The sequence below is a fragment of the Ambystoma mexicanum genome, chromosome 2q (genome assembly GCF_040938575.1).
Source record: "Ambystoma mexicanum isolate Mex_15411 chromosome 2q, UKY_AmexF1_1, whole genome shotgun sequence".
NCBI classification, from domain to species: domain Eukaryota; kingdom Metazoa; phylum Chordata; class Amphibia; order Caudata; family Ambystomatidae; genus Ambystoma; species Ambystoma mexicanum.
This window is the reverse complement of record NC_090924.1, coordinates 233,467,019-233,490,738: the sequence shown is the minus strand read 5'-3', so window position 1 is coordinate 233,490,738 and position 23,720 is coordinate 233,467,019. Positions and strand designations below refer to the sequence as shown.

Sequence of the window (23,720 nt, the reverse complement as noted above, 5' to 3'; positions counted from 1 at the left end):
TCAAGAGAGCTGGCTTTCTGAGCTGGATATTGTTTGTCTACAAGAGACGTGGATGGGCAATTGCCCTATTTCTGGAGACTATGAGATTGCATTTAATCCCGCCATTAAACAAACGCTGGGTAGACCCATGGCAGGCCTCTTAACCTTGTTGAAAAAAAGTTCTGGACGCTACATTATCAAATCAGAGAATGTGTCCCACTATATATAGGCAACCACAATTGCACAGAAGAACACAGGTAACAGGAAAATGCATTTTCTAAATCTATACTGGAATCAAAAAACAACATGTATGAAGTCACATCGGTCATAGACTAATGGCTAGAGGCGGATGCTGCTGCCAATATTGTGATTTGTGGAGACCTGAATATGAACTGCCTAGCACCAAATAAAGATCTAAAAGTGAATAAGCATAATAAAACACAACTTGCTAGTCAATGGATGTTAGAGATGGAACTAAGAAACCTGATGCTGAGAAATGGAAACATTGCAGGCGACATCCCGGCCAAACCTACGTGGTCCGTGGAAATCAGCTATCTACGCTTGACTATTTCTATGTCAGCGAGAAAGTACACCAAATGTCGATCTCACTCCGGTGCATCACACGTCCCTTAGTGATCATGACTTAGTCATATTGTCACTTGCTACAACTAACGGACACAAATGTCCAGCATGGAACTTTCCTCTATTGATCGAATCTAACAGAGTGAGATTGAGGTTAAAGAAGACAGAGGTCACACAGATCATAACCTCGTATGTAGAAGAGCAAAAAGAAACCGAGTATATCCATCTCCTAGCCGATTTCAAAGAGAAACAACAGGGCTCTAAAGCCTGTTTCGTCGCAAAACACAAATTTGATCTGGAGGTGAGAAAAAGGAAGAGAGAACAGAGCGCAAATAAGACATCTGCCAAAATGGTATCTCAACACCTACTTAAACACGAAAAGAGTATGTAAACAAAAATATAAACATTGGCTACGAAACCACAAAGCAGTCATGTTGCAAAATGACTCAGAGCTAATAATGGAAAAGCTGCAAAACAAAAACTCTTCGGAATTCTGGAAGTTAATAATGAAGGAATGCCGCAAATGGCATTGCTGGCTAATGTTATAACTGAAGCTGAATGGGTAAAACATTTCTCGGAACTATATAGCAAAAGAAGAACTGTAAGAGAGAGCTCACCGTCCATTTTTGAAAGCTGGAATTTAAAATTTGAAAAAAGCGACATTGAAGAGGTAATAAAAAAAGCTTGCTCCTCTAGAGCCCCAGGTCCCCACAGCTTAACAAACCATACTATTAAAGAAAATCCAGAGCTGTGGACAGAATTATGCTACGCTTTGTTTAACAGAATATCGGCCAATTGTAAAAGCCCTGAATCGTGGAAAAGCGTGATAATTATTCCAATCTTTAAAAAAGAGAACCGCACTGATCCAAAGGACTATCGACCCATTGCGCTACTAGATGTGTTGTGTAAAGTGTATGCAACCCTACTACAGCAACAACTAGCGAAATGGGCAGCCGAATCCAAACATCTCGACCCACGTCAGACTGGTTTTGTCAAGGGAGTTGGATATGCCTTGAATTTATTATTGATAAATTTACTCAAAATGGAATCCATAAGAACTGGAACCAAGGTGCATCTAGCCCTGATTGACTTCTCCCATGCCTTCGAAAGCATAAATCGAGACCTATTATGGGACAAAATGAAGACTTGGGAGTGCCCTGAAAATCTGATCGCAGCCATCCGTGAATTACACACTAGCACAAGTATTAAAATCCGACTGGATCAAAAGGGCACCCTTTCGGAAGCTATTAACACCTTTTGGAGAGTTAAGCAGGGTTGCCCATTGGCTGCAATAATATTCAATCTATTCCTATCAGATATTGGAGGAGCGATTGATAACGTCCGATCGTTCTCTCCGAAAATACATGCCTCCCCAATAAGTTGGATGTTGTATGCAGATGACCTGATATTACTGGATTCTACACCAATAGGTCTACAGCGTAAGATGGGCGCTGTGGAACAGTATGTAAGAGATAACGGTTTACAGATCAACAAAAAAAAGTGCAAGGTGCTAACATTGCAAAATTTGAAGAACTCAAAGAAGAAGACATTTAAATGGCATCTGGGGAATGTAAGCCTAAGTAACATAACGAACACAAGATACTTGGGCACGCAAATCAATGGCAATCTGAACGATAGCCCCTGGGAAGAGGTCGCCAAAATCAAATGTCGGCAATTTGCTTGCCAAGGAAGCGTCTTACACAAGAAGTATGGCAAATTCTCTATAAAAGCGGTAAGGTACTTCTACTGTCAAAAGGTAGTGCCTGAACTTATATACGGCGAAGAAAAACACATTTGGATGCTCCTCGGATGTTTGGTCGACTCTAGAAAACATCTTTTGGGTACGAGTCCTGCAATTACCGAAGGGAACCTCAACTGCTTGCATCAGATATGAACTAAATCTAACATCAATCAATCAATGCACAAGTTAGTTGGAACCTGCTGAGTCTATTCCGGAAGGTGACCATGAAAGAAGTAGCCCTGCAGTTTGAGTTACTCCATAATCCAAGCAAGGGAAACCCTGAGTGCCTTTTATCTCTCTGGAACAAACGTTGCGAGGAAATTTTGGCCTTTTACAACATAGATCTTAAAACTCTTCACGACAATCCGAATGCAGCAAAAAGCAAGGAATGGCACCTAGATTGGATTCTGACCGGGGATCTAAGGACATCTAATAAGCTAATGAAAGATGCCCCGCTTGAAGCCAGAAAGTTAAACAAGTTGCAGAACCATGTCGAAATGTATCCAGATAATGGTATTAGATCCTTGTACATACAGTTTCGACTTAATGTCTTCAAAACTAAAGAGTGGTTAAGAGAGTCACGCAAAACAGAAGACACCAATGCAGAATGCAGATTCTGCAATCAGACGGAAGAAACATTAAAACATCTAACACTCTCCTGTAAAGGGCTACATGAGCAAAGATCGCTGACATTGGGGCCACAGCTAATTAAATATCAAACGCCAAGTGCAGATGCATGGTGGCAAGCCTTGTTTGATAGTCGGGAGAAGCAGCTGAACTATGCCTTAATCCGTTTTTTGACACTGCCGGAAAAACTTGACGTAATAACTAAATTTTAGAAAGAAATGTGCAGACAGGGTACATAAGAAGGTGACAGCGGATGAATGCTAGAACAGGGTTTGTGGGCCATCGTGATGACTAGGATAGGTCGCTGGATGGTTACATGAAGAACCTATGAGGGGAAAAATGGATAATTGTAATGTTCTAAGTGTTTTTTTTAAAGGCTAATTTTTGCAAAATTAAAAAAAAAAAAAACAAAAAAAACAAAAAAAAAAAAAATCTGTTTGGCGAAGGGTCCAAACGAAAAGCCCTGGAGAAGTTATACTCCTCTGAAGCTTAAGCTAGAGTGTGTTCCAGGCCATTTCTAAACAGGCCCGTAATCGTGCACCAGGACCTGATGCGATCCTTCAGACCTCTTTCAGGACCCTTTGGAATTTTGGGCTCCTCTGCTGACATCCGTGTTTAATGCTTGTATGGAGACTGGCTTTTATCCACCTTTCTGGAAAATGGCTGTTTTTCCAATGTTTACGAAAGGGGATCCAGCGAGCCCTATGTCATACAGACCAATCTCGTTGTTAGATACCTCTTAAGATCTTTCGAAGGGTTCTGTTGGGGCACATTGAAGCCTGGTTATCGGGTAGGGCTGTCCTCTCCGATGTTCAGTTTGGTTTTCGCCCTGGGGTGGGCACTATGGAACAGAGTCTTAATCTGCACCTACTTGTGTCCAAGTCCGTTTTGAGTAATGAGGGTGTGTCTCTTCCATTCATGGATCTGAGCATGGCCTTTGATAAAGTAGATGGAACAAAGCACTGGGCTGTGCTCGGCTCCATGGAGTACCTGGGGGCCATTTTGGTGGTACTAGAGGAATTGCATATGGAGAATGAGGCTTGTGTGCGTAGTGGCCCAGGGGGACACTGCACTGTGTGCTTTAAGGGTGGGTATAGGGTGTGGCAGGGGTGTGTCTTGGCACCGATTCTTTTCACAATGTACACTGATGGGCGCCTGAAGGCTTTGGTGGATACGAAGGCGGATTATCCGTATCTAGGGGGCAGGGCTTTTCCAGTCCTGGCGTACACCGATGACGCTGTTACTAGCCAGGAGCCCAAGGGCTCTCCAGATTCCGATTTCCGCCTACACGGCCTTTATGGAACATTTGGGGCTTCAAATTAACACCAAGAAATTGGCTGTTATGGGTTGTGTGGGACGTAAGGGGTTGGCTAATGTTAGGGAGTATTCCAAAAATGTGCTAATTCCTCTCTACCTTAGAAACCCCCGGCTCTTTTGCTGAACTTTGGGACATTTTACTTTTTAATTCTGTTTGTTTTCTGTGTTTATTTCTTTTGGTTATGGAGTTTTAGACAACTCCATAGGCATCATCTTTTATGTGTGTGACAGCACCCTCAGTGCAGTGACACAGGGAAGCCTTTTAGGCTGTCCAAAGGTTTAAATACCTTCTATGGGAAAACTACTGTTTCCCAGAGAATGTAAAGTTAAATTGACTGTACCAGTCTTTTTAAATTCCTAGACCCAGCACACACTATCTTATAATAGAGTGCTGGAGGGGTTACCTGGTATCCCCTATGTCTAGAAACTCATGCAGCAGTCAAATGCTACCCTTTCCTATTGGAATGGCTGGTGGCAGTAGTTTTATAATTACCATGATTTTTCTCGACCGCGAACACTGGTAGCTAAAAATCACGGGAGCCATGTTTCTCAAAATGGTGTCTGAGCCCCCTTTAAACAGGTCCCGGTCTTTTTTCACCATTTCTTTTTGGAAAGGTCCTTCTAGTGTTTGTCTCTGCGCACCAAACTAGGTTTGGTCTCTTTGTTCCTACGCCTTTGGTGGGCTTCAGGACTGAAGAGCGCCTCTGGCGCATGAGTGTCTAGGGTGGGCAGGAAGTGAGGGAGGTGCCCGAAACTCCCTGTGCTTAGTCTCATAGGAGACCCAAATGCACGCTGGCATGATTGGCTGGCTGACTGTCCGGCCAGGACAGTCACCTTGTTGGGCGAGTGGCAGCTGGGCTGGAATGAATGGGAGAAAACTGTTTAAAAGGTAAGTCTCTTGGACTGGAAAGGGGAGTCGACCACCGGAACGAAAGAACCAAAGACGAGCTGGAAGAAGACAGCTGCTGTAACTACTGGACCGTTGGTTTGCCGGGTGGAGCCCTGCTGCAGGTCCGAATCTCCAAGTTCACCTCGACAGAGAAGCCCTTCAAGGACGATCTTTTCCTTTGTGTTAGTAGGACCAATCAACTTGTAAGCCACCTGGAAACCATTCTCTGAGCTTGTTACGATTAACCAGGTGGAAGGAGACCAGCTTGTGCGCTTGAAGAACAGCAACCGGAATCGAATATTTGCCAATTTGCCAGCTTTGCGACTAGTCCCCGTGCAGTGCAGGAGTCCCCCGACGTCCTCCCTCTTGTCCTCACAACTGAGGTCCAGGAACAGCGAGATCTGCAGGAACAGAAGTCTTCAGCGGCATCTTTTTCTTCAATATAAGGTACTGTGAAAACCCGACCGAGAGAACTTGCCTCTCACTGCGAAAGTGTGTACAACTTTGGCAACTTGCAGGCCTAGTCAGCTTGTGACCTGACATACGAACCTTTCTTCTGTGTACTACTTCTAAAAACTGTGACAGAGTTTTCCGTTTTAAATACCAGAACCGTTTTTACTGATACAAGACAGTAGCTCATTGACTTTGGTCTACCCATTGCATTGAATCAACTTCTCTGGTGAACTCAAACTATATGCACGGTTTTAGAGTAACTGCAATATTCGTTTATTATCTTATGCCTTTTTGCTCCTACTTCCAAGCTATTTTGCTCCTACTTCAAGGGAGCTCAACTGCTTAGTAATCAGTACTGTAGTATAACTTGTGTGATATTGGTTGCCTCATTTAGTGAATGCTTTATAAAATGATTGTGTTATAAATGACTAAGTGTTTTACCACAGATCCTTCAGTATAAGTGTCTCTCTGAATACTTGTAATTATAGACCTCTGTGTAACACCCTTACAAGCTCACATTCCCACTTGAGGTGAGCCTGGCTGCTCAGCTCGCTACCAAAAACTGTGTGGTACAGACTTATACCAAAGGCTGGTTTTACTTACACCTGTAGTCCTAGTTTTGTGTAGTGGTCCCAGAGGGTACTGCATACAAATGCTGCCTAACAGCGAAGATGCACCCAATGCTTTGTATCGGGAGATAATCCCCAGAGTTAAGGAATTTGACGATCTGGGAGATCGATTCTCAGAATCATTCACGGGTATTGCCCGTATTAAAAAGCAATCAGCAAACCTGAGTCAACAAATGGGGGGATGTCATGCTTTCTGTCCCGTTGTCAGGGACAGCCACTAGAAGTTGTCCTTAAAATCTATGCCACCCAGACGAAATCTGTGATTTTATATGGAGCCCCTTTGTGGGGTTTTCCGTCAGCACACGAAATCCAGGTGAAGGAAAACCTCTTTTTCAGAATTCTTCTGCGACTCCCGGGTTTCTCTCCCCGTCTCTCTATACATAGGGAATGGGGAATGGATTTCTGGGAGGACCAGTGGGCTCTGTCACCATTATTATTCGAATCTGGGCAAATTAATGTGCTACCCTTTGCCACTTTATAATCAGGTCATTAATGGCCAGTGGTGATTGGAAGAAGATCCTGTGGCTCAATTACATTGAGAAAGCTTTGACCCATGGTAATATTCGGGTCCTCTCCCCACCAGATGTCCTGTTGACCAAATCGCAGATGAGTTGCTATAAATTTATCATGAGAGAGCTGATTAAATCGAAAAGGTCCTTTATGGAGTTTGCAACTAATTCTGATAAAGAGCGCACAGTGTTCAGCCGGCTGAAGGAGATTCAGCCCTACTTAATTTGGGGATCTACAAAGACCCACCGCTGGCTACTCACCCGTGCAAGAGTGGATTGTTTACAACTGAGGGGTAACACAGCCAAATGAGGTGGGTACCCCGATTTGGCAGGTTGCCCAGCGTGTGGTGGTAAAGAGGATCTGGTTCACTTCTTTTGCCCAGGCTATAACAGCATCAGAAGTCAACCATACTGCCGGTCCTACGGGCAGCTAACATTCGTTCCTATAGGCCGGTAGTTTTGTTTCTTCTGACTGCTGATTCTGTTTTCACAGCGTGGGCATTATCATTTTTTAAAAGAGCCATGTATTATAGAAAGGGGCTGTTAACTGATCTAAAATGAATAGCAAGAGGTTATTCCCTCTCTCCGTTAGCTTTTGCTTCCATGAATGTTTACCATCCAGGAAATCCCCACTTGCACTTAACCTAAATTCATTTGTGTGGGATTTTATGAACTGTTTGTATTATGTTATAGCATTCTTCATTTTTATATTTCCTTTTTCTAAAATTCTTTACTCAGGATTTTGGACTTCATGAACCTTTTATATTTTGCCATCATCCTTTTACTTCTTAGTGAGAAATGTGTTCTTATAGGTTCTTCGAATTAAGGAATTTATGAGGGAACAGGAATTAAATCAATACTGTGTTTTTGTATTTTGTTTGTATTTGATGCATTATTGAATACAAATAAAGATATTGACTGACAGACTGATGGCCACGACGAAAGCTATTTTGCATGAGAGGAAATTGAGAGGGATCTGATGTTTAGACTCGAAGGGGACCCCCCACCCCATGAGCCTCGTCAGCACCATGCCGAGGCAGGAGCCTTCACCAGCGGAAAAGATCGAAACAGTCTTTGAGGAACTCCTCGATGAAACTTTGGGAGCAAAGAGAAGATTGTCCTGGAGACCTGGTGTAGCAGGAGAAAGCCGCCAGATGCACTTCGATAGAGGTGTGCGCCAGCCCTGCCTTGGCCAAAGAAAACAAGTAAGGAAGAACCAGCGGGGCCGTGATCCACAGAGGGTTGATCTTGTGTGACCGGCAGCACATAACGAAACACTTCCACTTGTGCCCGTAGCAATTGAGTCAAAGACACTCTGGCCTTGGCAAGGACCTCCCTACAGTCTGTCGGCAACTTGTATTCTCTGCATTCTAGGGCTGCAGCATCCAAGCCCTCAGGCTGAGCGATCCTGGGTTGTGATGCATGATTGCGCCGCGTTCTCTGGGGAGCAGATTCGTGGCGACCAGCAGCTTGACCTGAGGCAACGCACACAGGTGGAGAAGGTCTGGGTACGAAATCTGCCTCAGCCATGCCGGGGCAATGAGCATCATCCTGCATCGGAACTGTTGGAGTTGATTGATGACTCGCAGCAGGAGCGAAAGCAGAGGGAACGCGTATAGGAACAGGCCTTCCCACAGGAAGGAGAACGTGTCCCCCATGCTCCTCGGCTGGTGGAACCTGCTGTTGAATTTCTGCTATTGGAATTTGCTGCCGCAAACAGATCGATTTGAGGTCTGCCCCACTTGAGGAAGATACGGTCTACCTGAACTTGCGTGAGTTGCCACTCGGGCAGGATCTCAACTCAGCGATGGTGTTCTTGACTCCTGCCAAGTGAAAAGGGATGAGGAACATCTCTTGGTCGACAGACCAGTGCCACAAGTCCTACGCCTCTCTGGAGAGCGTCCAGGAACTCCTGAAGAGGTTGCATCTGTAGCCTGCAGAGCCGAATAAGGTAGATGCACAAAGACATCAAGCCGAGCAGCGACTTGATGGTCCGCACCGTGGCAGTCTTCAGTGACAACAGCCGTTGCACCTTCCTCAGAAGGGCTGCTACCCTCTCCCCCGAGGCGATGCCAGGCAGGAGACTGTTGAGCATGGCCCCCAGGAACGCTGCGTTCTGTGATGGAAACAAGCAGGACTTTGGATGATTCACAGAGAATCCCAGCTCGTCAGCAGCTGGATGGTCCTTTCCATGTGTCCGACGGCCACGTCCCTTGACTTGGCCCGGATGAGCCAGTCGTCGAGGTATGGGTACACGTGTATCCCCTGTAGACTTAGATTGGCCGCTAAACACCCTGGATGCCGACTTCAGGCTGTAGGCGAGGTCCTTGAATTGAAAGTGTCTTCCATGCACCACGAAGTGTAGTAACTTCTGATGGTTCCTGTGGTTGGGGACGTTGAAGTACATGTCCTCCAGATCCAGCGACATCAAGAAGTCTCCTTCCTCCAGTTGGCTGAGCATGTGCTGCAAAGCAATCATCCTGAATTTTTGGGACCTGAAGTATTTGTTGAGATGCCGCAGGTCTAGAATGGGCCCCCAGCCCCCCGTGTTTTTCTTTACTACGTATCTGGAGTAGACTCTGTAGGCCCGGAGTCATCTTGGAACGAGCTTAATCGCCCCCTTTCGTAGCATGGCATGTACCTCCTGCAGGACTTGAGGGATGTGCTGTTCCTGCCGGGATCCGCAGACATTTTTGCTGAAACTCCAGGGTATGTACGTGGGCGAGAGCGTCCAGCACCCATCTGTCGGTAGAGATCATCTTCCACTCGCCGACAAAACTTGCCAGTCAGCTGCCCACCAGGGTGCAGGGGTGGGAGCCAGACGTCCTGGCCGGTTCAGTTTTGCTTCGGGACCTGCGTTCCGCCTTGGGAGTGACGACGGCACTGGTCACCTCCACCGAAAGCCTTGGAACAGCCTCTGTAGGCATCTTGGGTCATGGACCGGGAGGGTTGATGGTACGACGAGGAACCTCCACCAAAACCCTTCGTTGATCTGCTGGACTTTCCGCTAGAGTTGCAAAAGGACAGGTGGTGCTGCTGAAGAGTGCCCATGGCACGAGCAGTCTCTATGTCTGTCTCGATGGCCTGTAAAGACTCATCAAAAATGAGTCAAAAACTCGTCCATGTCAAAGGGCATGTCCAGTACTCTCACCTGGACCTCCTGGTGGAAGTTGGTGGCCCTCAGCCAGCCTCTACTCCGGAGACAGACACCGTTCCCTATCTGTCGGAAACCTTTGTCAGCGATGTCCAGGGCCACCGAAATGTCATGGTCCGACGCCAAATCGCCTTTACCGGTTTGTCCTCAGGCAGGAAGTCCAGAATGAGGGTTAGTTTATACCAGAGTTCTCGGTCGTACCTGGCTAGAATCACCAATGCGTTGGCCACCTTGACTGTCGAAGTCGCAGAGTAGATGATCCTTCTCCCCATGGCGTCCAGCTTCTTTCCCTCGCTGTCCGGAGGGACGGAGGACGAAGACGAGGGGTTAGATCTCTTCCTCGTAGCCGCCGATACCACAGTCTCTGCCGACAGTTGCGACCGTAGGCACCTGGGTGCGGACGCCGGCACACAGTATTTTTTTCTCGAGCCTATCCTGCTTGGCTGGGGCCAGGTTCATCAAGGCCAGGCCCTCCCCCCAAACAACATCGAAGAGGGATACTGCCATGATGGTGTTCCTCTTTGCCTCGTGCCTTTGGTAGAGGAAACCCTCCTTTTTGGTCTCTTCGGATGTCAGCTGGAAAAGCTCCGATGTCCATGGCATGTAACAACCCAACCTCGTCCGGCAGGGACACCCTCGGCTGCGGCGAGCTGCCTGCAGTGACTATATCGTTAGTCGTTGTGGTCGTATTGGACCCTGTGTTCTGGTCCGTGTGGGGGAAGGAGCGGGGTGCGGAGGTTGATAAGGCGGTGCTGAGTGGCACTTCCTCTTTTTCGCCAGAGGCTGATCCGGGGCCTCGGGGTCAGAGGAATCCTCTTCTGAATTCTCAACACAAACGTCCGCAGGGTCGAGAGTATGTCCAGTGATGCATCTCTTGGAGCCTATTAGGCCCTGCGCCACCGGCACTTGCATCGTCCCTGTTTCCGCCGTCATCGCTTCCATCGTCGTCGTCCCCCACAACCTCTTGGATCGTGTATATGGACTCCTGGTCTTCCTCGTCCGAGGACAAAACATCAGTTCCTTGGAGTAAGACTCGTCCCGAGGACGCCTGGTCCACCCCCCTTTTTTGCATCTTGAGGCGTCGGATTCGGGCTTAGATCTGGCATCCTCTTTTCTGGGGGGCCTCTCCACGGCCCCAGTGGAGTCATCCCGCCTCAAGGGCATGGGCACTTTGGGTGCAGCCAGGGCTACCATGACCGGATCCGCCTCTTTGGCCTTTGAGAGCAGTGGCAACCATCTCGACCATCGAGGATTTTTCCTGCGCCGCTTGGGCCTTCTTAGGCAGGTCAGTCGCCTTTTCTTGCACCTTAGGCTTCTCTGGCTTCTCCGGAAGCTTCGCCGGGTTGACTGATTTTCTCTTTGAGGAGGAGCTGGATCGATGGCTGGAGATGGAGGCAGATGGTGAGTTTGATTGCACCCTGCCCATTGTGGGACCCGCTTGCGCAGCGACCCCAACGGAAACAGACTTGCGGTGCTTGGCCTTGTCTTGGGCCCCCTCAAAGGACTTAGAAGCCCGCTCCTCGGACAGACCGGTCCTGTTTGGGGCACGGGGTAGAGGCCTTGGTGCTGAGCCACGCCGCCAGTCTACTGTGACAATCTTTCCTGCAGATCTCGCAGTTCCTGAGCCTCAGTCGTGGGGACAAGAGGGAGGACGTCTGGGGACTCGTGCACTGGGACAGGTCGAAAAGCTAGCAATTGTCAATTCTTCGATTCCGGTAGCTGTAGTAAAGCACACAAACTGGTGTCCCTCTCACTAGTTATTCGGTTTCCTGGAGCACTCTGGGGAAAATACAACAAGCTCAGAGAATGGTATACAGGTGGCTTACGGTTCGAGTTGATTGGTCCGACCAACTCAAAGGGAGAAGTCGTCCTTGCAGGGCTTTTCTGTCGAGATGAACTTGGCGATTCGGACCTGCAACAGGGCTTCACCGGGCAAACCAACGGTCCAGGAATTGCAGCAGCTGTCCTCTTTAAGCTAGTCTTTGGTTCTTTCGTTCCAGTGGTCAACTCTGCCTTCCAAGTCAAGAGACTCGCCTTTTATTCAGTTCTCTCCCATTCATTCCAGCCTAGCTGTCACTCACCCAGCAGGGTGGCTGTCCTTGCCGGACAGTCGCCCAGCCAATCATACCAGAGTGCATCTGGGTCTCCTAGGAGACTAAGCACAGGGAGTTTCGGGCACCTCCCTCAATTCCTGCCCATCCCAGACACTCGGGCGCCAGAGGAGGTCTTCAATCCTGAAGCCCGCCAAAGGCGAATGAACAAAGGAACCAAACAAGGTTTGGCGCGCAGACAAACCTCTAGGAGGACCTTTCCACAAAGAAATGGTGAAAAAAGAAGACCAGGACCGGTTTAAACAAAGGGGGCTCAGATGCCATCTTGAAAAAAGAGAAAGAGCATACGGGCTCTGTTTGAGAAAAATAGGACTTGTTCTCGAAAAGCACGAAATACCTAGAATAGATCACGGAGCAAAACTCAAGGACGCCCAACACTTGAAGGTGCGGTAAACATCTGAAGACGGCTGTCAGAGGAGGGGCTTAGAGAGAGGGAAGTCATGGGCTCGGGACAGTACGACCCAGAGTTCGGTGATTGGTTTATATGAGAAATACAGTTTCAAAGTGAAAGTGAAACTTTTTTCTTTTACCAAGGATTCCCAGCCCGACGACGGGGAATATTCATGAGCATGTGAATCCATGCCAGACCCCATTGTTGGAGAACAACGGTTAAAAGTGATGTTATCATCAAGATGGCATAAGAAAAGCGGATGCAATTCAGAGGAAATAAACATTTTCTTAAAGCGACGTTAAGGTTGCAGGGCAAGAAAACAAAACCCCCAAAAAGTACCAGTTAGGTTTTTTCAAGCAACCCTAACTGTACCATCCGCAGTGTACAACACTGATAAGAGGAGTACAAACAGAGGCAGAAATAATGTGTTTAACCTCCAGAGGGATACTAAAACACAGAGCAGCTCACCGCTAGGTTGATGCTTCAGAAAAGCTGGCAGGGCAGAGAAATAGTCATCCACCTGCAATGGAAGGAACCCTGCACAGCCCTTACAGTGTTTCTGTGGCATATGTCCGTTAATGACCCCAACCCCCCCTTGAGTAATCCTTCCTCTCCATGCAGTCATTTTACAGACATCTCACTGTGTGAAAATACAAACTGTGTACTGCAAAATGTCTGCAGAGATCAGTGAGAAACTAATGTGGTCTGCTACTCTGAATCTCAAAAGTAAAGGAACTGGGACCTGCGTTTCAACATTGCAGAGCTTTGATTTAGGGTTTGTAAAGTTGACTGCATTCAAAAAAATTCTTTAAACATCAGACAAGAAAATGCAGCCAATGTATGAAATGCCCTTTGTTAATGATTCCTAACATTAGCAGCATTTGCAAAAGAGGTGAAATATTATTTAACAGTTTATAGTCCGAATGGCAGTGATTAACATGCCTTATTAAAACAGCACTATGCACAGAAATATAAAATTGATGACTTTCACTCAGACTAAACCATTAGTTGAATCTTCAAGCTCCCAAGTTACAATGACCCGGAAGGAGAGTGAAGGAGCCCTGGATAAAAAAAAAAAGTCATGCGAATGATGGCTATCTTAGTAAATTCAAACATCTTTTTCACACAACAGTTTCATTCAAACCTCTATGCAATTCAGCAAGTAAAGATATGTACTTTTTAAGTCAGCAGAACTTGTGTGCTTTTTCTTGATCTGCTTTTCAATTGACAGTTTCAGTAAATAATATATACAAGTTATAGAATGCCACAAAGATATAATACATTTGTTTCACCGTATATTGTATAGCACTGAACATAAATCAAAATCTCTGAAAATTAGATGAGTTCAATAGAAGGCCAATTTACAGTGCATGGCAACCGATGTTGCAATGATCATTTTTTATTATTTCTTATTGTGGTCGTCATTTCCCGTTTGAGCATGAGCCGGCCCGCTAGGCAATCAAACTCCCAACCGTGCAGCAGCCCCTCTTCAGAGGTGCACAAACTACAGATTGGGTGATGCGCTCCCCAGTGTTCCTGCTACTATATTTCTTTCATTATTTAATACAGGAATTTTGACTCACAATTTCTCCATGCAATACCAAGGTATCAATATATGATACACACATTTCCTTGGATTATATTTGCAAATTACTATACAATATATATTCTTCAGTATAATATATGCTTTTGAGTTTATTATCAATAGGTAATTGTAAAAAAAAAAAAAAAAAAAAGAAGAAGAAAATGGGTTTGAAACTCTCAATTACATCGTTAGAGATCCTTCCATAGGGAAACAAGACTTCTGAATAAATTGTCTTAAACAGTTTATGAATAGGTGCAGTATATATAAGAAGGCAACATACATTCCCATAGCAATCCTCATCATCTTCTGACATTGCTGGCAAATATGCAGTTAGTTTTGGGGGGGTCTGATTATGCAGATTTTCCCATTTCAGGTTTTCGAAAAACGAATGTGCTTTCAGAGGTTCATAACTGCCCATTTCTTCACAGCCTAACCTCTTGGTTGCATCCAAAACCTGGAAAAAAAAGGCAGCAGTTAAAAAAACATCAGGAAAATACAAGACAGTGGGGTCATAAAAGAACAGCTTACTTTCCAAAATAGAATACATAATTTTGTATAAACATTCTGGTTAGTGACACAAAAAATACAAGTAGGTAGATTAGCAGCTTGAGGTCACTTCCCATTTTCACATGTTTGGCATATATAGGGCCATTCAGTGGTTGAGACCAGCAAATCATTTGGTTTTCATCACTAATTAAAAGATGTTCATCGATAAGGTTGGCGAGCCTCCAACAATACTCCAGAGTAGGTGCTGTGACGAATCCCGAGGTATTGTCACTGCTTTATATGGGGAGCCCCTTTCCATGTGGTCAGGGAGGTAAGGCTGCAAGCAAATAGTCCCCCTTGGAGTGGTACTGTGCGGGAGGATCTCACGGGAGGGGAGGACCCCATTGAGAGTAGTGACCACATCAGAAGAATGCTGTACCCCTTTGGCCCTCCCACAGGTCTTCAAAATCCTTCTCTTTCCCGCCCCACAAGATGCCCCAATTTACTTTTGCTACACATCTCCGGTGGAAACCACTGGGAACGAAAACCTTTTAAATGTACACAATGGCAGTACTGGGACGAGAAAGAGGACACAAGCAATGAGGATCAATGCTGAAAACCAAGACACGTGGTGTAGTCGTTCGAATCTACTGTTCGGCCTGCAAACATTAAAAACAAAAGAGGGAATGGAACAATGGCATCTTCTACCTCTCGGCACAGACCGGGAGCTCGGCAGACTACACAAAGGAAGTCAGACCAGAAAAGCCTGGAGCGGGGACTGACTGAGCGCATGAAACCCACCATTGGGCTGCTGGAGAGGCTCGCGGTACACTAGAGAAGGAAGGCTCTGGGTACCTGGAGAAGCCACAGAAGACGGGAGACCCGAACACAACCGGAGATCAGCAGCCAGCACCCTGCAGGCCAGGGCATGGGGAAATCAGAACGCGAGAAACAGTAAGTGAACATTTTAAGATACTTACCTGTAACTATTGTTCTCCAGTATGGGCCTGGCATGGATTCACATGCTCATGAATATTTCCAATCAGGCTGGCAATCCTCTGTAAAAGAAAAAAGTTTCACTTTCACTTTAAAACTGACTCCCTCCAATAGACCAATACTGTCCTCTGGTTCATACTGCCCCATCCAATGACAGTCCTTTTCCTAAACCCGGCCCCTGGTGGCCGTCTGCAGATTTGGCAAGCACGTAATGTGGCAGTATGAGTTAAGAAGAGTCACAGGGGCAAGGAGGGCGGGTTCGCATGTGAATCCATGCCAGACCCATGCTGTAGAATAGTAACTTAAACCTCCAGCATGGGGTCTGTACTGGATGCTCATGAATAACGATTACACAGCAAGCATACACAACCACGGGAGGTGGCAAGGTTCAACAGAAGCAATAAACACTCACCTCTGGAACAGATTCTCCTTAAACCAACAGGTTGCGCAGCATCGCTTGGCCAACTGGGGACTCCTCCCTGGAATACCTGTCTACGAAGAAGAACCTTGTGAAGGTGTGCGTGGACCTCCACGTAGCAGTCCTGCAAATGCAGAGCAGGGGCACACCAGAGAGAAACGCTGTCGTAGCTGCGATGGCTCTGGTGGAGTGAGCTCTCAGACGGCCTTTAAGCCAGTCGACGACAGTGCATGATGCAGCCGGAGAGTCACTTAGAGATGGAAGCCTTCGACAAGGCTTTTCGCTGATTCACAGGTCCAAAGTTTACGAACAACTGAGAAGTCTTCCGAAAATCCTTTGTACGTGGCATGTACAATTTCAAGACAAGTCTGGTCCAGCGAATGCAAGGCCCTCTCTGCTGGCGACGACAGATTGGTAAAGAAGATAGGCAAAACCGAAGGTTCGTTGAGGCGGAATTCCAACTGTACCTTTCGCATAAAGGTTTGTTGCGTACGCAGTACCACCCTTGAAGCATGGAAAGATAAGTAAGGCTGCTAGCAAGACAGGGCCTGAATCTCCGGACATGCCTGCCCGAGGGAATAGCATGAGGAAAGCAGTCTAACACGTGAGAAACATGAGCGGAGCCTGATGCATTGGTTCGAAGGACGCTCCCATGAGCTTAGTCAGCACAACATTGAGCTCCCAAGCCAGGGCAGGTGCCTTTGACGGTGGGAAAGGCCCTGAAGAGCCCCCTAAGGAACTCCTTGACGAGTCTGTGAGACCACAGTGAAGGTCTGACCTGGTATACCTGGATATGGCGGCGAGATGTAGCTTGAAAGAGGCATCAGCGAGTCCTGCTTTGGCCAAGGAAAGCAAGTATGGAAGAAGTTGCGGAGAAGTTATCAGTAGAGGGGTAATCTTCGGAGTCTGGCATCACACAGAGAAGCGTTTCATTTATGTCCATAGCACTTCAACGTTGACGAGGCTCTGGCCCTGGCCAGGATGTCCTTACATTCTGCGGGTAAAGCATGACCTCCTAACTCTAGGGCTGCATAAGCCCTCAGGTTCAGAGACTCTGGGTCATGATGCAGAATCACCCCCCCCCCCCTTCTCTGGCAAGAGGGTCGGGGGATAGCTTTAGCCTGATGGACTGAGTCACTGATAAGCGTATTAAAGGGATGGTCTAGTAAAAATTTTTATTTAAAAAATAGATAGGCCACATAAAAAAAAAAAAAATACTAGCATCCTCCGTTTTAAAACTTCCTATGTAAAATTTTGAGTTATTCAAGCTCAAAATTCGAAAAAGCAAGCACGGGGTGCAGCCATTTTGTGAAATGGAGGCCCTCCTGTGCTGGCTTTTGCTTTTGCGGCACTAATGAAGGAAAAGCCAGCCAGCTGTAGTAAACAAAGTCTACCGCTGGGTGGCTTTCCCTTCATTAGTGCCGGGACTCGGAGGACGCGGACCGGAGACCAGAGCAGGAAAGCTGTAGCTGAATCTCGGTAAGTTTTGAATTTCAAACTGAAGAAAAAGGAAACACAGGGCTTTGGAGATGAGTCTCGAGAACCAACAACAGGTGACAACATTAGAGAGTTCTTGCTGAGCCTACGATATTTCCGAATATTCATTGCTTTGTGGAACATGTTTATGATGTTCTGTATGATAGTATTATTTGGTTCTTGAAAATGACCCGTGGACGTTGACAGATGAAGATTGTGCTAATGGACACACAACTCCTTCACTAATGAAAAGGAAGAAGCTCTCGTGCAGACTGTCATGTTTTCAGGAAGTGAAGACTGCGTTTCTGAATAAGTAGCAATCTGCAGACTTCTGTTCATCTAACAATTAAAGGGACTTGTAAAGCGGAAACATAATTGATAAAAATCTCATTTATTTTTTACTTTTCTTCTTTAATCATATTTATTTTTTTTACAAAAAATAAGCACTAGCTCGGAAAACTTAGAAATAAAACCGCAGCTTTAAAAACGTATTTATGTTTGCGGTCGCTTTTGAAGCGACCGCAAACATAAATACGTTATTGTGTTGGAAAACGCTGCGGTTTTTCTTTCCAAGTTTCTCAGGCTCCTCCGGCTCGGAGGAGCCTGAGAAACTTGGAAAGAAAAACCGCAGCGTTTTCCAACATAACCGTGTGTGTTTCTGCCTGCTGTGGCTATCACTTTGGGTCTCCGGTGCTCCCAGGGGAGTACCGGAGACCCAAAGTGAAAGCCACAGCAGGCAGAAACACACGCGGTTATGTTTACATGCCGCGTAGTGTTTCTACCTGCAGCTGATTTCTCATTTGGGGCTCTCGGGCTCCCTGTGGGAGCCCGAGAGCCCCAAATGAAAAAGCAGATTCAGGCAGACAACGCGGTTGTTTTCCGCAATGCCGCTTCAAAAGCGACTGCAAACATAACTACAACATTTTTAAAGCTGCGGTTTTATTTCTAAGTTTTCCAGGCTCCTCCAGCCCGGAAAACTTAGAAAAAACGCAGCTAGTGCTTATTTTTTGTAAAAAAAATAAATAGCACTTACCGAGATTCAGCTGCAGCTTTCCTGCTCTGGTCTCCGGTCCGCGTCCTCCGAGTCCCGGCACTAATGAAGGGAAAGCCACCCAGCGGTAGACTTTGTTTACTACAGCTGGCTGGCTTTTCCTTCATTAGTGCCGGAAAAGGAAAAGCCAGCACAGGAGGGCCTCCATTTCACAAAATGGCTGCGCCCCTGTGCTTGCTTTTTCAAATTTTGAGCTTGAACAACTCAAAATTTTACATAGGAAGTTTTAAAACGGAGGATGCTAGTATTTTTTTTTTATGTGGCCTATCTATTTTTTAAATAAAAAATTTTACTAGACCATCCCTTTAAGTTCGGGTACCAGATCTGCCTCGGCCACGCTGGGGCGACAAGTATCATCCTACATGTTAGGAAGAATTCTCAGAAATTTGCTAATTCCCTGCTTCCTTAGAGACCCCTAGATCTTTTGATGGACTTTAGGACTTTTTATTTTTTATCCTGGAGAGATGAGACCTGTTTCCCCCCACTCTCTCATACATTGGTTTTGGAGTCTGACAAACTCCATAGGCATCTTTTTACATTGTGACACACAGCACCCTGAGTGCAGTCTCACAGGGAAATCCTATGGATTTCTGCTAAGGTTTAAATACCTTCTCTTGGATAACTACTGTTTCCAAGAGTACTAAAGATAAATTGAATTTACTTACTTTTTCCTCTTTATAGACCCAACACACAACATATTACAATAAGGTGCTTGAGGGGTTACCTAGTATCCCCTTTGTCTAACTTCTCGTGGAACATTTTTATGTTACCCTTTCTACAATGAATGGCTGGTGGCAGTGGTTTATCCCCTTTGTCTAACTTCTTGTGGAACATTTTTATGTTACCCTTTCTACAATGAATGGCTGGTGGCAGTGGTTTACTTTTTTCTACCATTGTGTGTTTTTACTGCGGGCTGCGTTCGCAGCTGCAGTATAGCACCCAAGGGTGCCCATTTAGTCAAATTGGCCCTGGTCTTTATCGCCATTTCTTGTTGGAAAAGTTCTTCTTGAGATTTACTCTGCCCGCCAAACCAGGTTTGGTCCCTTTGTTCGTTTTGTCTTTGGCAGGATTCACTGTGAAGCCTGCATCTGGCTCCAGCGTGTCTGGCAGGGCAGGAAGTGATGGAGGTTCCCCAAACTTCCTGTGCTTAGTCCCTTTGGTTACAGGAATGCCCCCAAAGTTGATTTGCCGGCTGGCTGTGGTTTGAGGACAGCCACCCTGTTGTGAGAGTGACAGCTAGGCTGCAAATTAATGGGAACAACTTGCCTGAAAGGCAAGGTCTTTTGCAAGGAAGGCAGAGTTGACCACTGGACGTAAGAACCAAAGAAAGAAACTGGAAGAGAAGCTTGCTGCACCCTCCTGGATTGTTGGTTTGCCTGGTGAAGCCCTGCTGGAGTGCTGAAGCTCCTATTTCGACATCGACTGGGGAAGCCCGGAAAGGAGGACTTCTCCCTTTGGGTTGGTGGGACCAATCAACCCCAAGATGAAGTCTACTGAAACCCCTCTCTCTGCTGGCTGTACTTCCATTGCTGCTGCAGGAACCGAGTGCCAGGGGACAGGAACACTAGAATCGAGTGCATCTTTTTAAGACGGACCGAGCTCCAGGAAGATCATCCGGACTCCCTCGAAGCAGGGCTGCCCAAGCCTGAGCCACCTCAACAGAGTGCCGGACCCCAGAAGCAAGGAAAGTCCACACGGTGTCCCAAGAACCGCAGTGGTGCTATTGGCGAGAAGCTGATACCACAAAGTGCCACGGATCTGAACTGTGCCCATTGCTGCCGGTTCTTCAAATCCTAGTGCACGAGTCCCCAGACGTCCTCCCTCTTGTCCCCACAACTGAGGCCCAGGAAAGATCTGCAGGAATTACAACAGGAACAGCAGCCAGCTGGAAACATTTCTTCAGACCCAAGGTACTGTGAACTAAAGGGTACTTACCTCTTGTATGTGTAGCTGTCATGATCTCTGCTTCCAAAAGGTCAGGGTTTTCCCAACTCCCTTGGAAGCAGATCCATAACCCAGGTTCCGAGTGCCAACCAGTCCCAATTGGGACCTTTTGGACCCAGTCCTGGCACCAGTGGCACCAGGCTCATAAATATGCCCAGTCCCAGCGCTGGAAGGTCCGGGCTCATAATGCTTGGGTGGACTTACCTGCAGCAGACCATGCTGCTTACTTGCCTGCCAGTTGAGCCTCTGATCCTCTTCTGTTTGGAACTACTTTTCCTGTTGGGTGGGGCTGGAGCCACTCCCTAGATTCAGAACACTGGAACTCTTCTGGAAGGCAGGAACTCTTTTCTTACCAGGAACTCTTTTCTTACTTAGGCGTGGCTGTGGAAGGAGACACCTAAGCACTATAGGAGGCTATTTAATCCACACCCGGTGGATGAATCTTGCTTTGCGTTATTCTGCACCCTCTGCAGCAGAACGCTCATCGTGTCTTCTGCATCCGGTCCTGGGCCTAAGGAAAAAGGCTTACCATCCTGAATCCAGTCTTCAGCAACACCTATAAAGACAAGAAAGAACAGGTTAGCATTCCGGCATCTGAAAGGCAAAGGCTTACCTACTCTTCGTGTGCTCCAGTGGTCTTCAGAATGCATTTCGGCATCTGAAAAACAAAAGCTTACCAACTCTTCGCAAGCTCCAGAGGCCGTCGGCGCTGCATCCCGCATCTGAAAGACAAAACAAGGTGCGTTTAAAGACATTGGGGAACTTTAATACTCACGTGCCATTACTCCTTTCCACATCTAACCCAGTGGGTATCCCGGCACCCTGCAGCCGCTCCAAACTTGTACCTGCAAAATAAAAAGACAGTTAGAGCGCATCGTGAAGCTGGCAACAAGCGCTTACTTACGTGCTTCCAGGCGCTTCTATTCATCACACGGGCTCCATCTTCAACTCACTTCAGCCCGTCATCCGCCATCGCCGGAACCCTGCAAAACAAGAGACATCATTATTAAAGACATTGAGTTACTCGAAACTTACCGTTCGTGCAGTAAACGACGGACAGCAGTCCTCTGAAGTCAAGAGGCCTGCGCTACCTCTCCAGTGAAGAAACTGGTTACAGCACCCTGCCCCGAGGCAGATGGAGAGCTCGGCATTCACTTACCTAAGGTGAGAGCGTTAACCTGTGGGGGTCTACAGGAGAGGAGAAGAGGAAAGAGATAGGGACACCCCAATAACCCCAGTTCATTAACCCCGTATTTTCTATCTGCAGACATCTTACTCTGCACGTCAGGCATACAGGGCACAGAGGTCCAGCCCAAAGAGCCAACTGGGTGCTGCACATCACCTTTGAAGATACGGTAGTCGCCCAGTCAAGACCGGCGCCTCTGCGAGAATCAGGTGAGCGTTACAGTAGCTTGCTTGCTCTCAGTTGAGACTTGCATTGACTGCCCTTTGCAGATTTGCTTGCAGATTTGCCTCTCAAAAGCCTCCCAGCTTGTGACCCAACAGTGATTTCTTTTACAATAAAACTCGCACATTGTGCAATATTTTTACCTACCTTCAGTAAGTGCCTCAGCTACCCTAGACTTTGCTCAATTGACATTGGCTGTCCTGGCTCCCCGAAGACTCTTCTTACCCTCTGACTTTGTGTTTAACTATCCCTCCGGAGAAATCATACATACCTTACTTGTATAGATGGGAAAGGGTTAATCTACTTTGTATTGGGGGGCGGGTGGTGACCAAAAGTGCTTACCTGTTTGAGAAACTTGTTAACCATGGTTTCCTTCCCTAACCTTTTCCTTTTTGCCACAACTTCAGTATTACCATTTAAGTGTGAAAAGTTGCATATTAATGTCCACAGTGTCCTAGCAATTGAAGTCACCTCAGGGGGTAGGAAAATGTGTGTGCCATCCCAAAAAGGTATCTACTTTTAAAGTGAAGAAGTGTATTTTTTTGTTGCCAATTGCTCCCTTCTAAAGAAGGCTCATTTTAAAACGGACTTAAATTAATAAATAATGATTTAATCAAGAAACCTAGAGTATAAGTGTTATTTGAATACTTGTCACTGTGAAACTGTTACAACCTTACAGCTCACATTGACCCCTCTTTAGATGAGCCTGGCTGCTCAGTCACTCTACCAACTTGTGTAGTACAGCCCTATACAAAAGTTTGGGTTACCTATTGCCAAGAGGATAAGGCTGGTGTAATCTCCCATAGGGTTACTACATACAATCATGCCTAAGACAGCAGTAGCACTGTGAGTGTGTTGATCACATGTAGGAGAAGTGGAAACGGGCGGAAAGCGTATAGAAACTGTCCCTCCCACGGGAACAAGAACGCGTCCCCCAAGGTCCTCTGTTGAGGGAACCGGCTGGCGAACTTCTGGCGCTTGGAGTTTGCCGCCGTCGCTAAGAGATCAATCAGGGGTCGTCCCCATTTGTTGCAGATCCACCTGGTCCTGGCAAAGCTCCCACTCGTGGCAAGAACACAGTTCCCTGCTGAGCAAGTCTGCGATGGTGTTCTTGACTCCTGCCAGGTATAACGTAACAAGGAATATCCGTTGACGAATGGCCCACTGCCACAAGTCCTGAGCCGCTTTGGAGAGTGCCGGAGACCGCCCCCCCTACCCCCTTTGCTTCCAGATGTAGAGCATGGTTGTGGTGTTGTCTGTGAAGATCCTCACCACCTTGTCTTTCAATGACAGTAAAAAAGATTTGAGGGCCCAGAATATGGGCCAAAGTTCCAGGATGTTGATGTGCACGTCATTTTCCTCCGGTTGCCATTGGCCTCTGACGTACAACTGTCTGGTGTGGGCTCCCAATCCCTCTACAGGGGCATCCGTGGTGACCATCTCTTGGTAATGGGGCACCTGAAATGGAGCTCCCTGGGTGAGATACTGCCAAACAGCACAACACTGCATTGCCCGTTGGAACTCTTAGTTGAGAGAGATCTTGTCCGTAAAGTTGCCCGATACTTGCATCCAGGAACTCCTGGAGACGTCTCCTGTGCAGTATGCAAAGGCGAATAAAGTTTATGCAGGAGGACAACATGCCCAGAAGCGACTTGATGGATTGCACCGTCGCTGTCTGGGCCGACAAGCGCTGCACTTTACCTTAATGGTTTTAACCCTCTCCTCCGATGGAGATGGCAAGCATGTCACTGTGCTGAGTCGTGCACCTAGGAACGGAGCATCCTAAAATGGCTTCCAGCAAGAATTTGGATAGTTTATGGAGAACCCCAGCTTTGTCAGCAGACGTATGGTCGTCGAGTGTACTTGCTTGACAGGGACCGCGAGCGGGCACGCACCAACCAGACCAGGTAGGGGTATACATGGATGCCCTGCAGACAAAGATATGCCGCCACTGGAGCCAGGCACTTTGCAAAC

At 46.9% G+C, this 23,720-nt stretch overlaps 1 protein-coding gene across 1 annotated transcript in view; it reads right to left on the bottom strand.

Annotated features, from left to right (window-relative positions):
* The window catches only part of PDPK1 (3-phosphoinositide dependent protein kinase 1), a 1,145,521-nt gene that overhangs the window by 465,337 nt on the left and 656,464 nt on the right, over positions 1 to 23,720 (bottom strand). Inside the window, exon 10 of the mRNA XM_069647190.1 lies at positions 14,248 to 14,421. Within this exon, the coding sequence (XP_069503291.1) occupies positions 14,248 to 14,421 (174 nt within the window). The remainder of the gene's footprint in view (positions 1 to 14,247; positions 14,422 to 23,720) is intronic.